At 44.8% G+C, this 24,503-nt stretch overlaps 1 protein-coding gene across 2 annotated transcripts in view; it reads right to left on the reverse strand.

Annotated features, from left to right (window-relative positions):
• TOPAZ1 (testis and ovary specific TOPAZ 1) overlaps positions 1–24,503 on the reverse strand; it is a 326,337-nt gene that overhangs the window by 261,896 nt on the left and 39,938 nt on the right. For both annotated transcript variants that reach the window (XM_056520122.1, XM_056520121.1), the window contains exon 7: positions 18,537–18,622. In XM_056520122.1, coding sequence (XP_056376097.1) covers positions 18,537–18,622 — 86 coding nt within the window. The remainder of the gene's footprint in view (positions 1–18,536; positions 18,623–24,503) is intronic.

Raw genomic sequence — 24,503 nt, forward strand, 5'->3', positions numbered from 1 at the left:
TTTCTCCTCCTCTATTGGGTCTTCTAATTCTTTCAATGCCCATTACTCTTAAAGTGTCAACTCCACCCTCATGTCTTTCTTTGATATGTTTTTAAAGGGCTGAGATATTATATTTATCACTTCTGGCATCAGATGTATGTCTCCGTACCCTGGTTTTCAAAGAATTGGAGGTGCAGCCGAAATACTGACTGGCACATGTTACACAACTGGCAAGCTAAACCGAATTACAGCGTTGCAGTTTATAGTGTCTTAAAACCCCTTAAGGACCGAGGGTTTTTCCGTTTTTGCCATTTCGTTTTTTCCTCCTTGCCTTTAAAAAAACTCATAACTTTCAATTTTGCACCTAAAAATCCATATGATGGCTTATTTTTTGCGCCACCATATCTACTTTGTAATCTACGGCGAAACGGAAAAAAAATCATTGTGAGACAAAATTGAAAAAAAAAAACGCTGTTTTGTAACTTTTGGGGGCTTCCGTTTCTACGAAGTACATTTTTTGGTAAAAATGACACCTTATTCTGTAGGTCCATACGGTTAAAATGATACCCTACTTACATAGGTTTGATTTTGTCGTACTTGTAATTGTCATCTTCTGACCCCTATAACTTTTTTTTTTTTTTTTTGCGCATATGGGGCGGTATGAGGGCTCATTATTTGCACCATGATCTGAAGTTTTTAGCAGTACCATTTTTGATAGGACTGATAGTACTTATTGATCATGATATAAAAAGTGACCAAAAATTCACTATTTTGGACTTTGGAATTTTTTTGCGCGTACCCCATTGACCGTGCGGTTTAATTAATGATATATTTTTATAATTTGGACATTTCCGCACGCGGCGATACCATATATGTTTATTTTTATTTACACTGTGGGTTTTTTTTTTTTTATGGGAAAAGGGGGGGGGGTTCAAACTTTTAATAGGGAAGGGGTTAAATGATCTTTATTCATTTTTTTTTTTTTGCAGTGTTATAGCTCCCATAGGGACTTTTAACACTGCACACACCGATCTATTACATTGATCACTGGTTTCTCATAGGAAACCAGTGATCGCTGATTCTGCCGCTTGACTGCTCATGCCTGGATCTCAGGCACTGAGCAGTCATTCGGTGATCGGACAGCGAGAAGGCAGGTGGGGACTCGGGATGCCGCAATTTCGCCGCCGCTATCCCGAACAGCCTACTGAGCTAACCGGCATACTTTCACTTTAGAAGCGGCGTTCAAATTTGATCACCGCGTTTAAAGGGTTAATAGCGCGCGGCCCCGCGATCAATGCCGCACGCTATTAGCCACGGGTCCCAGCCATTGTTAGAGGCCGGGCCCGACCCGCTATGACGTGTGTTATAGATCGGGAGTGGACACATGACGTTCCAGGACGTCATGTGTCCTTAAGCCCCTAACCGACGCAGGACGCATATTTACGTACTGCGCCGACTCCCGCGATATGAAGCGGGATCGCGCCGCGATCCCGCATCATATTGCGTCGGTCACGCTTCTCATCAACGGCCGGGACCTATAACCCTGCAAAAAAAAAAGTAAAACAAAAGTGTTAATAAAGGTCATTTAACCCCTTCAGTAATAAAAGTTTGAATCACCCCCCTTTTCCCATAAAAAAAATAAAACAGTGTAAAAAAGAAATAAAACATAAGTGGTATCGCAGCATGCGTAAATGTCCGAACTATAAAAATATATCATTAATTAAACCGCACGGTCAATGGCGTACGCGCAAAAAAATTCCAAAGTCAAAAAAATCGTATTTTTGGTAACTTTTTATACCATTAAAAAATTTATACAAAGTGATCAAGAAGTCAGATCAAAACAAAAATCATACCGATAAAAACTTCAGATCACGGCGCAAAAAATGTGTCCTCATACCGCCCTGTACGTGGAAAAATAAAAAAGTTATAGGGGTCAGAAGATGACATTTTTAAACGTATACATTTTCCTGCATGTAGTTATGATTTTTTCCAGAAGTACTACAAAATCAAACCTATATAAGTAGGGTATCATTTTAACCGTATGGACCTACAGAATAATGATTAGGTGTAATTTTTACCGAAATATGCACTGCGCAGAAACGGAAGCCCCCAAAATTTACAAAATGGCGTTTTTTCTTCGATTTTGTCGCACAATGATTTTTTTTTCCGTTTCGCCGTGAACTTTTGGGTAAAATTACTATTGTCACTGCAAAGTAGAATTGGTGACGCAAAAAATGAACCATAATATGGATTTCTAGGTGGAAAATTGAAAGGGTTATGATTTTTAAAAGGTAAGGAGGAAAAAACGAAGGTGCAAAAACTGAAAAACCCCGAGTCCTTAAGGGGTTAAGGAGTTAATTTTAACCTCTTCAGGACGAAGGGCGTATGCATACGCCCTGCCTCCCAAGTCCTTAAGGATGGAGAGTGTATGGATATGCCCGTGGGAACTCCGGTCCCTGCCGCTAGCTGGTCGTGCATATGACAAGAAGTGACGACCAATAGCGGATTGGGGGAGGGGGGGTTAAAGTTCAGTTCCCCCGTCCTGCCCACCAACGGTACTCCGGGTAGAACGGGGGAACTGTAGCATGACCGGCGGCGGTGGAGGTCCCTTACCTGATCGACGGCGGCGGGAGGCTATGATGTGCGGCTCCCTGGAGAAGCCGGAGAGTGCTCTCTAAACTGTAGCCCCCCCCCCCCTCCCAGATGTTGGAAAACTACAACTCCCAGCACGGCCAGACAGCCATTTGGGCATGCTTTGTAGTTTTGCAAGATTTAGAGGGCTGCAGTTTGGAGATGACTTTGCAGTGATCTATTAACTGTAGTCCTCCAGATCTTGCAAAACTACAACTCCCAGCATGCCCACACAGCAGTTTGCTGTGTGGGCATGTTGTGATTTGTAGTTTTGCAACATCTGGTGGGCCACAGTTTGGAGATCACTGTGCAGTGGTCTCTGAACTGTAGCCCTCCAGATGTTGCAAAATTGCAAATCCAAGCATGCCCAAACAGCAAACAGCTGTCTCGCCATGCTGGGAGTTGTAGTTGCTTACCTCCAACTGTTGCATAACTACATCTAACAGAATGCACTTCGGTGATCAGTACATGCTGGGAGTTGAAGTTTTGCAACAGCTGGAGGCACCCTGGTTGGAAAATACTGAGTTAGGTAACAGAACCTATATAAACAACCTTGGGAATGTCAGTCCCCTCAGGGAAAACCCTGAATAAAGACCCTCCGGTCTAAAACTTAACTTTTATTATTTTCAAATAATAATTTAAGGTGCTCATTTGCCATCAAGTGGCAGTGTGTGATTAAAATTACAATCCCTTATTTGTTAAATTTCAGCTCTATAGCATGCTATGCTTGGATGTAATGACCACAGAGATGTGTTTGCAGTATTCTGCTCTGATGCTGTCTACAGACTTGGCATCACGCATCTCCGTGGTCCACCCAATTTCAAAGACCGGGATTGAGCTAAAATCTATTATCCTCTGACTCAACGTTTCGCCAGTAGGAACTGGCTTTTTCAAGAGTGTGAGGTACACTGAGTTATGGCGCCTCTTGCTATTTATGCCCTCTCTAATGATTGCGCTAATTGTTCGGCGTTCTCATTAGCCAATCATTCATCGTACTTCATCTTACATCATGCGCATCATAGGTTTGTGTCTTGCTCATTGGCGGATGTTGTTTCAGTATTACCCAATGGTAATGATGTCTCTGCGCATGACATCGGACTTCATCTTACCGGCGTCTGATCCGCTCGTTCCGGAGATCTGTACTGCGCATGTATTGTAACTTAGAGTTTTCTCGGCATGTCGATAACTTACTGCGCATGTCTTTTCACTTAGACTCTTTCATCAGTTCACCGCCCTACTGCGCAGTTCTGTTGACTTAGTTTTTCTGCTATGCTCGTATATGTTTATATACTGCGCATGTCTCTTGACTTAGAATATTTCTTCCCGAGTGTCATCAGACCGCCGTGTTTTAACAGTTAGTATTTTCTTCACTCATCACTAGATTTGGAGTCTTACTCTGCTCTATCAGACTGCCTTACTTGAGCTGTCAGTGTGTTCTTTAGATGTTATAATTACAATTTAATGACCTGACTGATGTTAGTTATAATTTAATGAACCTAACACGATCAACAGATAACATTATGTATCGGTGTATATACTTTACTTATCCTAAAGCGAAGGTCTTTTATCCTCTTTCAAGTTGTCTTGTTTTAGTTGTCATTATACACTTACAGCGCTTATGGTTTAGTAAACTCACAATATCCGATACTATATATATGACTTATTTCCAAATTTTTTACTTTGTTTTTGTTATGATTTGGTATAGATAATATAATATTGGTGACCTTCATGTCTTACTTTTTTTAAAATATAGATGATTATTCCCATCCGGTAGAGGGGCAACCAGGCTACATCGGCGACGCCCCGCAGGACTGCCTCCCAACCACAGCCGACAGACCAAGGTAAGTATATTCATAGGGATAAATGTTTGGGCATATATAGAATTGTAATCTGCCTTTGGTTATAATATCTATCCGTTTGGAATGTATGAATATGGGTTTGGGCATGATATGTAGATATGAGATTGATTCTCTACTTGATGTTACAGTGGGCATTATTATTCCCTGCCTAACTCCGTGTATACACTGTTCCCTGGTGTTCACAGTTTGTTTTGTTCCTTTTCCTTGCTCAATTTTTATTCCATGAATGCCGGCCGAATAGGTAAAATCCTCATTTAGTCCTCTTGGACTCTTGCTTTTCAGGCGGTATATCCACCTTGTCTCTTCTTTGAGTAGTGTTCTGTCTATGTCTCCTTTCCTTTCACCAACTTGCATTTTCCTGAGTCCCCAGAATTTTATGGTAAATCTCTCACTACTATGGACCGTGTTCATATGTTGCGCAAGGGGGGTATCTGCTTCTGTTCTGATCGTACTAATATGTTTACCCACTCTTTTGCGGAATTCCTGGATTGTTTTGCCAACATATAGCTTTTGGCATGGGCATTGTGCTACATAGATAATATTCCTCGTTCCACAGTTTATGTAGTCCCATATCTTATGTTTCCCATCTACTGGGTTAGTAAACTTCTTCATTTTTGGTATGAATTTACAATTAACACAGTGTCCGCAAGCGTAGGAACCTTTTAATGACGTGCTTAGCCAATTAGTGGGGTTCTCCACTCTGTTAGAAAAATGGCTATGGACCAATAGGTCTCGTAAGTTCTTACCCCTGCGATAAGTTAATGCTGGTCTCGGACTTAGTCTTTCTTTCAGGTCCTCATCTAATAAGAGTATGTGCCAATGTCTCTTCATTATTTCATAGACTTTCTCTGAGTAGGCATCGTAGGTGCCAATGCATCTTATCGGTTCTTTCATATCATTAGAATTCTCTCTCCTTTTATCTGTCAACAACTCTGATCTCTCAGTTCTTTTGGCTCTGTTATATGCTTTTCGCATATATTTAGGGGGGTAGCCTCTTTGTCTAAATTTCCTAAATAGATTTTGACTTTCTATCACGAAGCTCTTTTCCTCAGAGCAGTTTCTTTTCGCTCTGAGGTACTGTCCCACGGGGATGTTGCTTCTCAATGATGTTGGATGCCAACTTTGCCATTGTAATAAGTTATTGGTAGCCGTGGGTTTCCTATAGATGTTTGTCTGTATTTTATTATGCTCATCAATGTAAATTGTTATATCCAAAAAGTTCAGTTGTTTTCCTCCTATTTCAGAGGTAAATTTCATGCCTATCTGATTTTCATTTAGTTTGTTCACAAACTCCGAAAACAAAGAAGGTGACCCATCCCAAAAGATTAAAATATCATCAATATACCTCCCCCAAAAAGAAATGTGCTCTGTGAAACAACTAAAATCATCACCAAAAACCAACGTGTTTTCCCACCACCCTAAAAAAAGATTGGCAAAAGTAGGTGCACAAATCGTCCCCATAGCGGTGCCTTTTACTTGATTGTAAAAGACCCCGTCAAACAAAAAATAATTGTGTGTAAGGACAAACAGTAATAATTGAGTGACAAATGAATTGTGATTCGAAAATAATGTACTTCTTGTGTCTACATAAGTTTTCACTGCTGTGATTCCTAGGTGATGTTGAAAATTACTGTAAAGGCTTTCAACGTCAAGACTCATTAATAGTGTTGTGCTCGTGACTTGAAGATCATTGATCTTAGTGACAGTGTCTTAGTGACATCTAAAGAACACACTGACAGCTCAAGTAAGGCAGTCTGATAGAGCAGAGTAAGACTCCAAATCTAGTGATGAGTGAAGAAAATACTAACTGTTAAAACACGGCGGTCTGACGACACTCAGGAAGAAATATTCTAAGTCAAGAGACATGCGCAGTATATAAACATATACGAGCATAGCAGAAAAACTAAGTCAACAGAACTGCGCAGTAGGGCGGTGAACTGATGAAATAGTCTAAGTGAAAAGACATGCGCAGTAAGTTATCGACATGCCGAGAAAACTCTAAGTTACAATACATGCGCAGTACAGATCTCCGGAACGAGCGGATCAGACGCCGGTAAGATGAAGTCCGATGTCATGCGCAGAGACATCATTACCATTGGGTAATACTGAAACAACATCCGCCAATGAGCAAGACACAAACCTATGATGCGCATGATGTAAGATGAAGTACGATGAATGATTGGCTAATGAGAACGCCGAACAATTAGCGCAATCATTAGAGAGGGCATAAATAGCAAGAGGCGCCATAACTCAGTGTACCTCACACTCTTGAAAAAGCCAGTTCCTACTGGCGAAACGTTGAGTCAGAGGATAATAGATTTTAGCTCAATCCCGGTCTTTGAAATTGGGTGGACCACGGAGATGCGTGATGCCAAGTCTGTAGACAGCATCAGAGCAGAATACTGCAAACACATCTCTGTGGTCATTACATCCAAGCATAGCATGCTATAGAACTGAAATTTAACAAATAAGGGATTGTAATTTTAATCACACACTTCCACCTGATGGCAAATGAGCACTTTAAATTATTATTTGAAAATAATAAAAGTTAAGTTTTAGACCGGAGGGTCTTTATTCAGGGTTTTCCCTGAGGGGACTGACATCCCCAAGGTTGTTTATATAGCTCTAGTAGCCCATAGATCCTCCTGGGGGTATTTTTGTTAGTTAAGGTAACAGAACCTAACTGAAGGTTTTCCAACCTGTGTGCCTCCAGCTGTTGCAGGGTACATTCACACAGGCAAGTTTACAGTCTGCCGCAGCGCAAACTCCTAGCGGGAAACTCACTGTAAACCTGCACCAGTGTGAATGTACCCTAAAAACAATACACTACCAGATAATAAAGGGTAAAACACTACATATACACCCCCTTACACTTTCCCCTCCAATAAAAATGAAAAACATCGTAAGACAGTGTTTCCAAAACGGATCCTCCAGCTGTTGCAAACCAACAACTCCCAGCATTTCTGGACAGCCACTAACTCTCCAGGCATGCTGGAAGTTTAGCAACAGCTGGAGGCACCCTGTTTGGGAATCATTGGCGTAGAATACCCCTATGTCCACCCCTATACAATCCCTATTTTAGTCCTCAAATGCGCATGGCGCTCTCTCACTTCGGAGCCCTGTCGTATTTCAAGGAAACAGTTTAGGGCCACATTTGGGTTATTTCTGTACTCTGAAGAAATTGCACTACAAATTTTGGGGTAATTTTTCTCCTTTTACCCCTTATAAAAAGGAAAAGTTGGGGTCTACATCAGCCGGTTAGTGTAAAATAAAAAAATAAACATTTTTACACTAACATGCTGGTGTTGCCCCATACTTTTTATTTTCACAAGAGGTAAAAGGGGAAAAAAAAAAAAAGACCCCCAAAATGTGTAATGCAATTTCTCCTGAGTACTGGAATACCCCATATGTGGGCGTAAAAAGCTCTGCGGGCGCACAAGGCTCAGGAGTGAGAGCGCACTATGTACATTTGAGGCCTAATTTGGTGATTTGCACAGGGGTGGCTGATGTTACAGCGGTTCTGATATAAAAGCAAATAAATACCCACATGTGACCCCATTTTGGAAACTATACCCCTCATGGAACGTAACAAGGGGTATAGTGAGCTTTAACACCCCACAGGTGTTTGACGAATTTTCGTTAAAATTGGATGGGAAAATGAAAAAAAATTTTTACTAAAATGCTGGTGTTATCCTAAATTTTTCATTTTCACAAGGGAAAATGGGAAAAAAGCCCCCCAAAATGTGCAACCCGATTTCTTCTGAGTATGGAAATACCCCATAAGTGGATGTAAAGTGCTCTGCGGGCGAACTACAATGCTCAGAAGAGAAAAAGCGCCATTGGGATTTTGAAGAGAACTACAATGGACCCCCCCACATGTGACCCCTCACTGCACCCCTTATTAAATTCTGTGGGGGGCGTACTTTCCAAAATGGGGTCACATGTGGGGAGGTCCACTGTTCTTGCACCACGGGGGGCTTTGTAAATGTACAAGGCCCCGGACTTCTCTTCCAACCAAATTCTCTCTCCATAATCTCAATGGCGCTCCTTCTCTTCTGAGCATTCTAGTGCGACAGCAGTGCACTTGACGTCCACACATGGGGTATTTCCATAAATGGGGTTACAAATTTTCTCCTATTACCCCTTGTAGAAATGTAAAATTTGGGGAAAAACCAGCATTTTAGTGAAAAAAAATTCATTTACACATCCAACTTTAACTAAAACACCTGTGGGGTGTTAAGGCTCACTGTACCCCTTGTTTCATTCCCTTAGGGGTTTCCAAAATAGTATGCCATGTGGGGGTTTTCCTGCTGTTCTGGCACCATAGGGGCTTCCTAAATGTGACATGTCCCCCAAAAACCATTTCAGAAAAATTCACTCTCCAAAATCCCATTGTCGCTCCTTCCCTTCTGAGCCCTCTAGTGGACCCACAGAAAAGTTACACATATGAGGTATTTCCTTACTCGAATGAAATTGGGTAACAAATTTTAGGAAGATTTTTCTCCTTTTACCCCTTGTAAAAATTCAAAAACTGGGTCTACAAGAACATGCAAGTGTAAAAATTGAAGATTTTGAATTTTCTCCTCCTTTGCTGCTATTCCTGTGAAACACCTAAAGGGTTAACACACTTACTGAATGTCATTTTGAATACTTTGTGGGGTGCAGTTTTTACAATGGGATAATTTGTGGGTTATTTCTAATATGAAGGCCCCTCAAATCCACTTCAAAACTGAACATGTCCCTGAAAAATTCAGATTTAGAAAATTTTGTGAAAAATTTGAAAATTGCTGCTATATTTTGAAGCCCTCTGATGTCTTCGAAAAGTAAAAACATGTCAACTTTATGATGCAAACATAAAGTAGACATATTGTATATGTGAATCAATATATAATTTATTTGGGATGTCCATTTTCCTTATAAGCAGAGAATTTCAAAATAAATTAAAAAAAGCAAAATTTTTACATTTTTCATCAAATTTGGGAATTTTTCACCAAGAAATGATGCAGGTATCGACGAAATTTTACCACTAACAAAGTAGAATATGTCACGAAAAAACAATCTCGGAATCAGAATGAAAAGTAAAAGCATCCCAGAGTTATTAATGCTTAAAATGAGTGGTCAGATTTGCAAAAAAGGCCTGCGTCCTTAAGGTGAAAATGAGCTGCGTCCTTAAGGGGTTAAAGACTAGGGATCGACCGATTATCTGTTTGGCCGATATTATCGGCCGATATTCACGATTTTGGACGTTATTGGTATCGGCAATTACCTTGCTGATAATCCCATAATGCCCTGATCCCCGCACCGCCACCGCCCCATTGCCTCCCCCATCCCCGGTTTTATAATTACCTGTTCCCGGGGCCTGAGCTACTTCTGGGTCCTGCGGCGTTCTGTGTAACGCTGTGAGCTGCGCAATGGCGAGTGACGTCCTCAACACGACGTCACCGTCAGTGCGCACAGTGACAGCTCAGGAGGACGCCACCGGAGCCAGAAGTAGCCCGGGCCCCGGGAACAGATAATTATAAAACCGGGGATGGGGGAGGCAATGAGGCAGCAGCGGTCTTTGGCCGGGGCGGTGCAGGGTGCAGTGGCGGTGATAGGACTCAGGAGGACCCCAGGACATGCAGGGGGAGAGAAGCGGGTGGCAGCGGTCTCTGGCACCTCAAAAGCCGCTGCAGTTCATTGATTTAAAGAGCCTGCTTTTAATCAAATGATCAGCAGCGGTGTTGCTGGCGGGGAGGGGGGTTTGGGGAATAAATAGCCAATAACATACCGGAATATCGGTATAAGTTATCGGCTATCGGCCCTAAAATAATTTTTTTTTTTTTATTTCCATGTGTTCGTACGCGACACTGGCCACACCTCAAGTTTACTGCATTTTGTAGCCAAGTGTTTTTGCTGTTTTTATTGCTATTATACATACTGGGAGACACAATCTTTCCAATTGATGGACCTTTTCTGGAGACCATCCTAAAACAGTCACTCAAGATTCTATCAAAAATTGGATCCTGTTGCATAATTGGGGTGTACTTGCGTAAAATATTTCCTATTTTGTAAAACTGTTTACTGTATTGTGTTACAAAAATAGGTTTGCTGTTATTTTTGTTATTCCTCATGTGTTTAGTTCATGCAATAGTTATTAAATTACGTCTGTTCGTGTTTTTTGCTTTTTCCTTTGCATTCTCTTAAATTTCAGTGGGATAACCTATTCAGAAGCCTTTCATGAAGCTGGTTTGATTTCACATTAAAGGCGTCCTCATTTGTGCTGTTTCGTCTGAGCCTGCGCCATTCCCCATACAGAATATTATGTATAGTATGTCTGGAGTGACATGAGGACGCCTGCGATTTGGAATTGCCTGCATTTTCTTTCCTCCCCTCCGCCCTAGTGCTGGAAGTGATTTCTCTTAAAGGGGTACTCCCCACCTAGGCTGAAGGAAAAAATACTTATCAAGACTAAACCCGAAAGTCTATATGTAATCTATTCTTTATCTCAACTATGGCACCTTTTTAGACTCCAAATGTTTAGGCACCTTTCACACTTCTGTTCCGTTAAAAGACCCATTATAAACTTCCGCTAGAAAAGCCTTAAAACGGATGTTAAACGGCCATTAAAAAATCCTATTAAAATCTATGTGATTTTTTGATTATACGTTCTGACCTGTTATAGCCCGTCATGAATAACGGACGTTATTATTAGTGACGGAAGAAAAAACGGCACATGCACAAATTTTTCTCCAGTCACAAGAAACGGGTAAATTAACGGCTATTATTTTTAACATTGAAGTCTAGGGCAAACAGAGGAGCCTTTATGTCATCTGTTTGCACCTGGTTTATAATACCCGTAATTACTACTGAGCATGATCAGCAGACGCCTGCAGCGCTGAGGGACTACTACTACTACTCCCATCACGGAACATACTTGTTTCTATGATGGGAGTAGTAATTCCCTAGCTGCAGGAGTCTGTCGTTGGCTGGGGAGGCTACATTAGTGTTTGTACTACTACCCCCATCATGGAACAGACTCTGTTCCATGATGAGGGTTGAAGCCCAGGGGTTGAGCGATTGATCGCACCCTGTCTCACTTCTAAGACCGGATGCAAATAGAAGTTATTAAGCAGGGGAGTGGGCGGCATGCTCCACTCCCCTGCGATGTATAATGTATTTACTTTCATTTATAAATTCCCCACCGGGAGCCCTGAATAGCCGATAATGAGGAGCTAGTCCGGGCTCCAGGGAGGGTTTTCAAAGCGATGCGGTGGGGAAAGATATATAGAATCGCTGCGGGGGGGGGGGGGGGGGGGTATGTCTGGTCCTCCCTTGCTGCGCTATATAAGTCTTTCCCCTGCAGCGCATTTATGTAGGTATTGTCCCCCGCAGCGCAATCATAGTAAGCCCACCCCCCGCAGTGCATGCATATATATGTACTTACATACACAAACACACACATACATACATACATACACATGCGTTGCGGGGGACAATACCTATATAAATGTGCTGCGGGGGGGGGCATGTGATTATAGAAGCGCTGTGGGAGCCAGACATATGGATATGTCTGACCCCCACAGCGCATCTATATACAGATGAGACAGCGCTAGATGATAAGATGCCTGGGCAGCAGGCAGGGGGGAGAATCATATATATACACATGGGGCAATAAAATGAATAAACTTAAGGGGTCGCACTGAAGAAACTTAAAGCCCCGCCGGGAGCCCTGAATTACTCCTCAGTACTGGCCATTCAGAGCTCCCTGCGAGGAATTTAAAAATGAAAGTAAAATACATCGTACATCACAGGGAAGAGCAGCATGCCGCCCGCTCCCATTTAATAACTTCTAATCGCATCGGGTCTCAGAAGTGAGACCCAGTGCGATCATTCCCTCAGCCCCTGTTCTACAAACCCCATCATGGAACAGTTTGTTCCATGATGGGGGTAGTAGTACAAACACCAATGTTGCCTCCCAGCCGCCGGCAGACTACCGCAGCTGGGGAACTACTACTCCCATTATGGTAACAAGTCTGTTCCATGATGGGGGGGGGGGGGGGGGGGGGTAGTAGTAGTAGTAGTAGTAGTAGTAGTAGTCCCGGCTATGGGAGTCTGTAGGCAGAGGTGTTAAAACGGCTGTACATGACAGATGTTATAACAGGTCTTAACGGATTAATATGCCCGTTATTTTGACAGACGTTATTTAGCTGTTAGCACCCGTTATTTCATCCGTTATTATTATTTAACGAATGTTTAATAATAGATGAATGCTCAGTGTCAAAGTAGCCTTACTCTTTCACAAGCTGTGCAGGCAAACTGCAGTGACCCCTTCAAACTTTTATACACACAGGCCCCCACATTTATGATTGTAGGTGTAAGTGAAGCATTTTTTTTACACCTTTTTTTGTGTGCTGATAATGTGTAGGAACACCGGATTTATTAAATGTTCACCAAGCATTTGATAAATTTTGTGCAGGTAAACCTTTTCTAAAATTTCTCTCGTCACATACACTAAAAAGCTACGCCAGGTCTGGGATGGTGTAGTTTTAGACACTTTTCAGTGGCTTTGCGCCTTTTTACAAAAGGCGCAGTTCATAAATCCCTTCTATATCATGTGTATTGCCAAAATCAGTGGATTGCAACACAAAATCAGCAGAAATGTGTAAACAAAAAGGCGCAAAAAGGAGATTTAACACACAGTAAACTCTCTTTCTCGAAGGATCGATTGGGGGACACAGACCGTGGGTGTATGCTGCTGTCTCTAGGAGGTATGACACTATGGCAACAAAGAAGTCAGCTCCTCCCAGCAGGATATACCCGCCTCCAGGCCCTGAGGTAATCAGTTTTAGTACCAGAGCAATAGGAGAGGACCAACAGGTCAAGGAAAAAACACGAACTGTCCGAGAACCAGAAGAAAAGATATAACTGAACACACCCTCGGACAGAGAACCAAAGAGAAACCCAAAAGGGCGGGAGCTGTGTCCCCAATGGATCCTTTGAGAAAGAGATTTTACGGTAAGTGTTAAAAAATCTCCTTTTGTCTATCGGCTCCATTGGGGGACACAGACCGTGGGACGTACCAAAGCCGTCCCTTGGGTGGGCAGATAGTCAGGCAGAAGGCAGTTCCACTGCCGCCTGCAGCAGTTTACGGCCCAGACTAGCATCAGCCGATGCGAAGGTATGAACCCGGTAGATCCTCGAGAAAGTGTGCAAAGACGACCAAGTAGCTGCCTTGCAAATCTGCAAGGCGGAGGCTTTGTTCTGGAGAGCCCAGGATGCCCCAACAGAAATGAGCCACAGCCCTGAAGGGAGGAATCTTCCCCCTACAGCGATAGGCTTCCGAAATGGAAGACCGGATCCACCGAGAAGTGGTAGCCTTGGAAGCAAGTTGTCCCTTACGACGACCTTCCGTAAGGACTAAAAAGGAATCGCACTGACGAAACAAAGAAGAGATAGTTAATACCTAACAGGCCAAACCATATCCAGTTTGTGGAGTAAATGCTCCCTAGAAGGAGAAGGAGCGGGACAAAAGGACGGACGAACAATGTCCTCATTGAGATGAAAGGCTGAAACAACCTTAGGCAAAAAGGAAGGATCTGGCCGGAAGACAACCTTGTCCTGGTGAAGCACCAGAAACGGAGAACGGCAGGAGAGAGCTGCCAATTCAGACACTCTCCGAATGGAGGAGATAACAACAAGAAAACGCCACTTTCCAAGAAAGGAGGCGCAGGGACACCTCCCCAAGGGATTCAAAAGGTTCACCTTGGAGTACCCCCAGAACCAGATTCAAGTCCCAAGGGGGAGAAGGTGACCGATAAGGAAGGGCAGCATGTGCCACTCCTTGAAGGAAGGCCTGGACATGAGAATTAGATGCCAGAGGACGCTGGAAAAGAATTGAAAGGGCCGAAACCTGACCCTTAAGGGAACTGAGAGACAACGCCAGTTCCAATCCCGACTGCAAGAAAGAGAGAAGACGGAAAACCAAAAAGGTAACAGGACACATGACCTGAGCTTCACACCAACTAAAATAAGACCGCCAGGTACGGTGGTAAATTTTTGCCGAGGAGGACTTGAGAGCCTTGAGCATGGTGCGAAGACTTGGGAAGAGAAACCGCAGCTCTCAAAACTGCGGTCTCGACCGCCACGCCGTCAAAGCAGAGACGGTAACAGGGGTGGCACAGGAGACCTGAGATAGGAGGTCTGGACGATAGGGAAGGCGCAACGTTAAGTCGTTCAGGAGCCTGACCATGACGTCGTACCATGCCCGCCGGGGGCCCAGGCTGGGCCACTAGAATGGAGGAAACGTCCCACTGAGAGTTTCCTCAAGACCCCGAAAAGAGAAGAAAGGGAGGAAACAGATAAGGTAGGGCAAAGCCCGACCACCAAATAACTTAACAAATACCCCCTAGAGGGTCTACGGGCACTTAATTATAAACAACAACCTTGGGGATATATATCCCCTCAGGGAAACCCTGAATAGAGACCCTCTGTGGTCTAAAACTTAACTTTTAATACATTTCTAAATAATTTTTTTTGTGCTCAAAATTACCACTAGGTGGCAGTGTGTGCTTTAAAATTACAGACTCTATTTGTAAAAGTTTTTATCGCATGCTATGCGGGGATGAAGCCGATCACGGGGCTCTGTTTGCAGCACTCTGCTCTGACACCGTCTACAGACATAGTGTCACAGCGCTCCGTGATCCATCCATATTGTAAGTACGGGGAATGAGCTAAAACTTCCTCCTCTGTCTCAACGTTTCGCTAGTCGGACCTAGCATTTTCAAGAGTATGAGGTACCACATAGCCACAATAGAAAATGACCGTCCGGAACTGCAGAGCGGAGGTACCGCTGATGACCAGGAAACAATGAGAAGTGGAGGCAGGCATCCTTGATGTCCACCGAGGAACAAAAACTCCCCTTGAACCATGGACGCCAGCACCGAACGGAGAGACTCCATTCGGGATGGGAACGCAAGATGCTGGCTGAGATACTCGAGAACCAAGACTGGGCGAACAGAAACGCCTTTCTTGGAAACCACAGAGAGGTTGGAATAAACCTCGAAAACGTTCGCCTGAAGCTGCATGTCCAGGCACCTCAGAGGGTAAGAGGCGACCAACCACCCGAGAGAGGTCGGCGGCTACCCTTCAGGGTACCTGATGGGGCCGCCAAACGGCTGGAATGGATAGCCGACCTCCGGGAGGAATGGGATCGGAAAGAGGAGCCCTCTTCCCATGAAGGCGCCTGGCTGCACCCTTAGTTGGTACCAAAGGTCCCCAGAACCGGAAGGAGAACTTACGACGGAAAGCGGTTCTGTGAGTCTTACCAGAGGTAATAAATAACTTTTTCCGCCCGTCGCCTCACTTCCTGAAGGTGGCGTCCGCATTCCAGGCTTAAAGCCACATGAAGGGATGGTGGATACCAGGTAGCTTGTGGTAAAGGCAGCACAGTGGCTGCACATGGAAGCAGAACACAGAAAAATCTCTGGCAGCAGAGCATCGGAGAGCTAGATTAAATAAATCCTCCGGCGGGATCTTGAAGAATACCCTGGCCTTTGACACCCAGGCAGAGGCAAAAGCAGGAAGAACCTGCTGCCTCAAGGTTTGAGATTGGCAAAATATCCACCTTCATGTCCGCTAGATTCTTGAAGGCAGCTGCATCAGCCAACGGCCAGGTAGGCACCTTAGAGAGGAGGGAGACCGTCGGATCCACAGTTGGAGAGTAGGTCCACCAAGCAATGAGGTCCTTGGCGAAGGAATACCGCGCTTGAACCTTCTTCGTTTCCTGAAACTTCTTGTCAGGGTGACTTCAGGCGGATACCCGCAGGGCGTAAAATACAGCGTGAGAGCTGAAAGTCTTGAGTGCTGGTCGGGCACAAAGAAAGGAGACTTCTGGAGCCACGTCCGAAGTTCCTGGGTCCTTTAGATGGAAGGTGTCTCTTATGGCCGCAACCACTGAGTACACCACATCAGGCACATCCGTGCGGTCCTCTGAGTCGGAGGCCGAATCAGAAACCTCATCCAAAAGTTTTCCAGGTGAATGGGAACGAGGTGAGGCAGCCCTGGAAGAGGTCAGACACGATGAAAGGAAACTTCTGGACCACGTCCGAAGTTCCTGGGTCCTTTAGCTGGAATGTGTCTCTTATGGCCGCAACCAATGAGTACACCACATTAGGCACATCCGTGCGGTCCTCTGAGTTGGAGGCCGAATCAGAAACTTCTTCCAAAAGTTCTCCAGATGAATGGGAACATGTGAGGCGGCCCTGGAAGATCGAGAGAGAGAGATGGACCTGGTACGCGGGTCTGGAGAGCCAGGACGGCGACCCTGGGAGCATTCTCTAGAGGAGCGACGCTTGCTACAGGTCGGAGTTACGGGGTGATGCCTGCGAGGGGAGCGCCTGTGCCTGCCATAAGACTCGGGGGATGAGTCAGATGACATACCCCTATGATGCTGCAAGAGCGTCAGAATAGGGGGAGAGCGGGACCCTCCGGAGGGCCGGTGTAGGGAGGGCCCTCCAAGGCAGTCCCACATAACGGGAGTCCTGAGCCAAGTCGGATATAGACTGGGAGAGGGAGAGAACCAGGCTGGAGGGGCGGCCGAACACACCGGGTCTGGGAGAACAACCGGGGTAGAGTAGCAGGGGGGTCGAGGGGAGCAGTGGAGCAGGCAGAACAAGTGGTTAAGCAGAACCAGCAGACAGTTTAGAGTTACAGTATTAACTGAGTAAAGGAGTGGCTAACACTCCAGTTAACTGTTTAGAGGGAGGCCGTTCTTGGCCTCTCTCACCCAAGACTGTGTTCCATTTCACCGAGTTGTTGATACAGTCTGCTTATCTTACTGTTTCACATGCCTTGAGATCCTCATAGACCCCAATGGACCTATTTTAAAAATTAAACCACAACACCAACATTCTGTCCCACCCAGGGACTCGAACCCGTGGTGGTCTCCAGGCTGTCAGAGAAGAGAAATGCCGGCCAATAGCAAGGGAGGGGCGTGTTAGGAGCAGAGGGCACCGCTGATTGGCCCCTGCCACCATAATCGCACGCACAGCGCTGATTGGTGGACAGTTCGCGCCCAGAGAAGCTTCGGTGGCCCTGGGTGGGCGAAGCTAAAGCGCACAGGGCCGCCGAAGTATTAACAAGAAGTCCCGCAATGGCGCCCGCTCCTTGCCCCGAGCGCACCTGCGAATGCTCGCAGGGAATTGAGCAGACTAGATGCCACCGGCAGCAGCCGCTGCCGAAAGTGAAAGAACGCCGCGGCTGTCAGCTGCTTCAATGTAAAAAACACACAGTCGTTCTACCCACCCACACATACATACATACATATAAAAATAAAGTGTAGAAAGTTATGCCCCATTCAAACTGCCATTGCTCACCCCAGTTTTTAATAAAGGACCCCCTGTCCATGCCAGCCCCATTAGACCCATGAGAAAGGTGGGCCAAAAACTGAGGGTCTCCAGATGTTGCAAATCTGCACCTAAGGAGAAAGGGAAATATACTCACCTCAGTCAGAAGAACTTACCTCATGAAGTCTTCCTATGAAGTCTTCAGCCAGCTTTCATCACCTGCATCATGCCGGGCTACCATGTGTGAGCAAGGCAAGCAGGGAGACCCGGACCCATGAGGTACAAACCCAGGCGCTGACCATTGGCGAGGGAGGGTGAACAGCGCATATACGCAATGTCTGTGCCCCCTTACTCGCAATGGGGAAACAGTGAGCCGCAGTTCCTGAGTCCCCACCTGAAAACAGGAAAGAAAATGGAATAAAAAATCTAACACATCCCTAAATCTAGGAAAATAATAAAACATAAGACCTGGTCTGGAGAGAACCCCAGACTATGTCCACCTCCTTAGACACCAAGCTTAAAACTGATTACCTCAGGGCCTGGAGGCGGGTATTTCCTGCTGGGAGGAGCAGACTTCTTTGTTGCCATAGTGTCATACCTCCTAGAGACAGCAGCATACACCCACGGTCTGTGTCCCACAATGGAGCCGATAGAGAAAAAGGCGCAAATAAACCCTTCTTGCGCCTCATGTAGACACAAAAACAGTCTAAAGACAATGATAAATATCGGCCACAGTACTTACACTAGGTTTTTCATGTCTCCATTTCTCCCAGCTCCCTGGAGCTGCTACTTCTGGTGGAGAGGTGTCTATCCTATTGAAGTGGAAATCTAAAAATAATACATCACAAAAAAAAGTGTAAGCACAGTTCAACATGAAAGTATTGGTAAACGTCTGTAATAATGATCCTCAACACAGATATAGTACGGATGATACTGCACTGGTACATCAGCACTGTTGATGTTACCGTCTTTTACCCCTTAAAGACACAGACAATTTTTATTCTTGCATTTTTTATTTTTCCATCTACAGACCCATATGAGGACTTGTTTTTTTGACTGCCAATTGTACTTTGTAATGACACCTTTTATTTTCCTCTAAACTGTACAGCGCAACAAAAAACTATTAGTGGGGGGGGGGGATTAAGAATGAAACCACAATTTTTAAGTAGTTCACTTGGTAAAATTAAGAATGATCTATTCTGTGGGTAAAAATGATTAAAACAATACAACACTAATCAATTTAGGCCCCTTTCACACTGCCCCGTCAAATTTGACCGTCAAACTCCCTTTTTTTGCAGTTTGACAGCCATAATTTTGATGGGTCATAACTTCCAATAACGGGCCCCGTTGGACCCCATTATCGTCAATGGGGTCCATCTGGCGCCATTATTTTCGGAGAGAAAAGCCGGAGAAAAAGACTGCAAGCACTATTTTTCTTCGGCTTTTCTCAATCCTAAAATAACGTGCTTCACACTGCCGGAGACAACCGGCAGTGTGAACTTCTCCTTATACTGATTTTTTTTTTCATGAAAATTATTATTATATTTTTTTTTTTTTAAACAAAATCAGTATGCTTAAAATCGCCATGCTCTGACCCCTATAACATTACATTTCTGTACATGGGGCTGTGTGAGGACTAATTTTTTTGTGCCATATCTATAGTTTGTATTGTTTCCATATTTATTTTTTTAATCACATTTATTTATTTTCTGATATATAACAAAAATAAATAAATAAAAATCGGCATTTGTGCATTTTTTTTTTATTTTTTATTTTTTTTTACATTTATCTTCCTTCATAAGAACCATAACTTTACATAAATAAGCACTTTTTTTTGCTTACACAGTGCCGCACAGACTATTAGAGAATACTGTTGATGTTCTTGTGTATGCCTTGTACTTACCTGTTTTAGCTGATGTGGCATACATGCGTTTGCAGCCATACTGATTGCAATTTCATCAGTGAAACAATTTCCTAATTTCCTAAAGGCAAAAGCGATTTGAACTATAATCACAATTGAGGTTTTAATACAGATTTGAAGTCTAAAGTCTGTGTTCACATGTTAAATTTTTACTGCATTTTCGGTCTTTTTGCTGCACTTTTCCAATGTGATAATGTGCTTTGCAAAATTGCTTTCAAATAGCAGAAATTTTGCAGAAATTTTGGGAAGATCATTAAAGCACTGCAAAAAAATGTGAGACACAGCCTCAGGGGAAGTATACAAACTACTATTTCTGCTGATCCCATAAAGAGCAACAGCAGTATACAGATAGAGCTGGGAGGAGAGGGGTGAGGACTGTATGCTATCAGGAGAGATCTCATAGGTGGAGGTCAACCCGTAGGTCATAAGAAATCAGCTGACCAAGGACTGACCAATTCCTCTGACACATTAACCCCTTAAGGACTCAGGGTTTTTCCACTTTCGTTTTTTCCTACTTTTAAAAACCATAACCCTTTCAATTTTGCAGCACCAAGTCTACTTTGTAATGACATCAGTCATTTTACCCAAAAATCTATGGCAAAACTGGAAAAAAAAATATTTGTGGGACAAAATTGAAAAAACAAAAACATTTTGTAACTTTTGGGGGCTTTACCGTTTCTTTCAGTAAAAATGACACCTTATCTTTATTCTGTAGAGTCCATACAATTAAAATGATACCCTACTTATATAGGTTTGATTTTGTTTTACTTGTGGAAATCATAAATACAAGCACAAAAATGATTACGTTTAAAAAAAAGGTCCTATTCTGACCCCTATAACTTTTTTTAATTTTCCGCATACATGGATGTATGAGGGCTAATTTCTTGGCCCCGTGATCTGAAGTTTTTATCAGTACCATTTTTTCTTTTGATTTATAAAAAATTTTAATATATAAAGAGTGACCAAAAATACGCTATTTTTTTTTTTTTATGTGTACACAATTGACCCTGCGGTTTAATTAACAATATACTTTTATAGTTCGGACATTCACGCACACGACAAAACCACATATGTTTATATTTATTTTTATTTACATAGTTTTTTCTTAAGTGGGAAAAGGGGGACAATTCAAACTTTTATTAGGGAAGGTGTTAAAATCACATTTATTAACAATTTATTATTATTATTTTTAACACTTTTTTAACATGCAGTACATTGATTGCAGACACTGATCAATGCTATAGCATTGCATTGATCAGTGTTATCAGCGCTCTACTGCTCCTGCCTGGATCTCAGGCACAGAGCAGTGAATCGATTATCAAACAAAGAGGAGGCAGGTAGGGACCCTCATGTCGTAACAGCGGATCGGAACACCGCGGTTTCACTACAGTGGTCCCGATTAGCCTAACTGAGCTGCCAGGAAGGTTTTACTTTCACTTTAGATGCGGCGATCAACTTTGCTCGCCGCGTCTGAAGGGTTAATACCGGGCATCACGGCGATCGGTGAAGTCCGGTGTTAGCCACTAGTCCTTGCTATCGTTAGCCGCCAGGACCGACCCGAAATGATGCGGGGAGCTGGCGCAGGATGTAAATATACGTCTTGTGACGTTAAGGGGTTAAGCACTGTAATTTTCTGTGGGTCAGACTTGTTGATCACATGACCCAGTGAAACATGCATGCAGCTGTGCTGGAATAAAACAGATGTTCTGTAGGCCTAGAGATGGTAAGCGTACATGATATGGGCAAATAAAACCTGGAGTACAAGGTAAGTTTAACTTTAATGGCAACCTAACAATAAGAAAAATATAAATTATTTGTTGGGTCAAATGGAAAAAAAGTTATTTTTGTCTTACCGTAAAATCCTTTTCTCGGAGCATCCATTGGGGGACACAAACCTTGGTATATGCTGTTGTTGCTAGGAGACTTGACACTAAGGAAACCAAAAAAGTCGGCTCCTCCCAGCAGGATATACCCGCCACAGAGCCTGAGGTAATCAGTTTAGTCCCCAAGCAGTAGGAGAGGACCGAGAGGCAGAAAACCAAGACCAATCCGAGGTAACCAGAACAAAAAAAATTTACTGAACACACCCTCGGACAGGTAACCAAAAGCGGAACACCAAAGAAAGAGCGGGAGCTGTGTCCCCCAATGGATCCTCCGAGAAAAGTATTTTACGGTAAGACAAAAATCACTCTCTCTCTATCGGCTCCATTGGGGGACACAGACCTTGGGACGTACCAAAGCCATCCCTAGGGTGGGCACAGAAATCAATCAAGGGGCAGGCAGGGCCACCGCTGCCTGCAACACCTTACGGCCCAGACTAGCATCCGCGGATGCAAAGGTATGAACCTGGTAGAATTTAGTAAAAGTGTGCAAGGATGACCAGGTAGCCGCCCTACAGACTAGAGAGGCTGAAGCCCTGTTATGGAGAGCCCAGGAAGCTCCGACAGAACGCGTGGAGTGAGCTGAAACCCTGAAAAGGAGGGGTCTTCCCCCTGCAAAGGTAAGCTTCTGAAATGGCAGACCTGATCCACCGCGAAATGGTTGCCTTCGAAGCAGGTAGACCCTTAAGGTGACCGTCCGTAAGAACAAAAAAGGAATCACATTGACGAAAAGACGACGTAATAGAGAGGTAGGTACGCACCGCCTGTACCACATCTAGTTTATGAAGCAAACGCTCCCCGGGATGAGATGGAGCGGCACAAAAGGACAGGAGGACGATATCCTCATTGAGGTGGAAGGCAGAAACCACCTTAGGTAAAAAAGAAGGAACCGGACGAAAAACAACCTTGTCCTGATGGACAATTAGAAAGGGAGAGCGGCAAGAAAGAGCCGCCAACTCCGAAACACGTCTGATGGAGGTAATTGCAATAAGGAACGCCACCTTTCAGGAAAGGAGACGAAGGGAAACCTACCTGAGGGGTTCAAAGGGCGCGCCCTGTAGGACGCCAAGGACCAAATTCGGATCCCAAGGAGGAGTAGGAGACCTGTAATGAGGAGCCGCGTGGGCCACTCCTTGGAGGAAAGGTCCGAACATGAGAATCAGATGCCAGAGGGCGTTGGAAAAGAATGGAAAGGGCCGAAACTTGACCCTTTAAAGAGCTGAGAGCTAATTGCTGTTCTAGCCCTGACTGCAAAAAATGAAAGGAGTCGGGGAAGGGAGGACACCACTGGAGAAAGATATTGAGATTCACACCAACGAAAATAAGACCGCCAGGTACGGTGGTATATCTTCGCGGAAGAGGGCTTGCGTGCCTTGAGCATGGTGCAGCAACACCGTCAAATGCAGCAACGGTAAATTGGGGTGGCACAGGGGACCCTGAGAAAGAAGGTCTGGACGAAGCGGAAGGCGCAGCAGAACGTCGTCCAGGAGCCGGACGACATCGGCGTACCACGCCCTCCGAGGCCAATCTGGAGCAACGAGAGTGGCGGGAATGCCCACTGCTTTGAGTTTCCTCAGGACCCTGGGAAGGAGAGGAAGAGGAGGGAACAGATAGGGTAGGGCGAAACCCGACCAAGGAATCACCAGTGCATCCGCGGCCAGAGCACGGGGGTCCCGGGACTACAGCACAAAGAGGGGAACCTTCTGATTGTGGCGAGATGCAAAAAGGTCCACATCTGGAGTTCCCCAGAGGTCGCAGATCTCTGCAAACACCTCCGGATGAAGGGACCACTCGCCGGGGGCGGGATAGGACTGGCTTAGGAAGTCCGCTTCCCAATTGTTTACGCCTGGGATGTGAATTCCCGAGATGGCTGTAACCCTGAGTTCCGCCCAGAGAAGAATCTTGGAAACTTCGGCCATCATTGCCAAGCTGCGAGTGCCGCCCTGGCGATTGATGTACGCCACCGCAGTGGAGTTGTCGAACTGGACACGAACCAGGCGGCCCTGAAGAAGGATCTCCCAATGTAACAGGCAAAGATAGTTCCTCAGTTCCAAGATGTTGATCGGGAAGAGTGTCTCTCTGGGAGACCAAAGGCCCTGGACTGTCCAGTCTCTGAAAACACCACCCTAACCCGAAAGGCTGGCATCCGTCGTGACAACAAGCCAATGGAGTGGCAGGAAGGAGCCCCCCCTGAAGAAGTAAGGGGGAGCGGAGCCACCACAGAAGGGAGCGGCGAGATGTCCGAGGAAGTACAATCTTGCGATGGAAGGACAAGGAAGACCTGTCCCACCGGGATCGCCAGTTGAAGGGGATGAAAATGAAACTGAGCGAAGGGAACGGCCTCCATGGCCGCCACCATCCGACCCAGGACTTCCATGCAAAAGGGAATCTGTAAAACAAAAGAAGAACAGGTGCTCCCTTGTGGAGAATCAACGGGATCACAGGTGCGGGAGAAGGGAGGGTAAAAATGAAGGCTCACCCTGCCAGGTTGTGCAAATTCCCACACAACAAGGATCTGCGTTTGTAGTATAGTGAACTGGGTCTGCAGCCTTCCTGGAATCAACAGAAATGCAGAGGTGAAAGCTTCAGGGGTGCAGGAATACAACGGGAATCAGGTTTCACCGCGCAAGCGGTGAAACGCGACGCATTGGATTAAAGCTGTTTGATATCTACCTGGCTTCACTGGTCCCCTTCTTGGTCAGCGCCTGTATTCCTGCACCCCTGAAGCTTTCACCTCTGCATTTATGCATGGGGTTTCTGAGTATACGAACCCCCGACAGAAGGGTCAGCCAGGCGTACTGGGTGTCGAACTGAAGTCCCAGAAAAACCAAGGACTGAGTGGGGGATAGGTTGGACTTGTCCCGATTGACCAACCAACCGAAGTGAGAAAGGGCCTGAAGAGTGAAGG

Source organism: Hyla sarda, chromosome 5, assembly GCF_029499605.1.
Source record: "Hyla sarda isolate aHylSar1 chromosome 5, aHylSar1.hap1, whole genome shotgun sequence".
NCBI lineage: Eukaryota > Metazoa > Chordata > Amphibia > Anura > Hylidae > Hyla > Hyla sarda.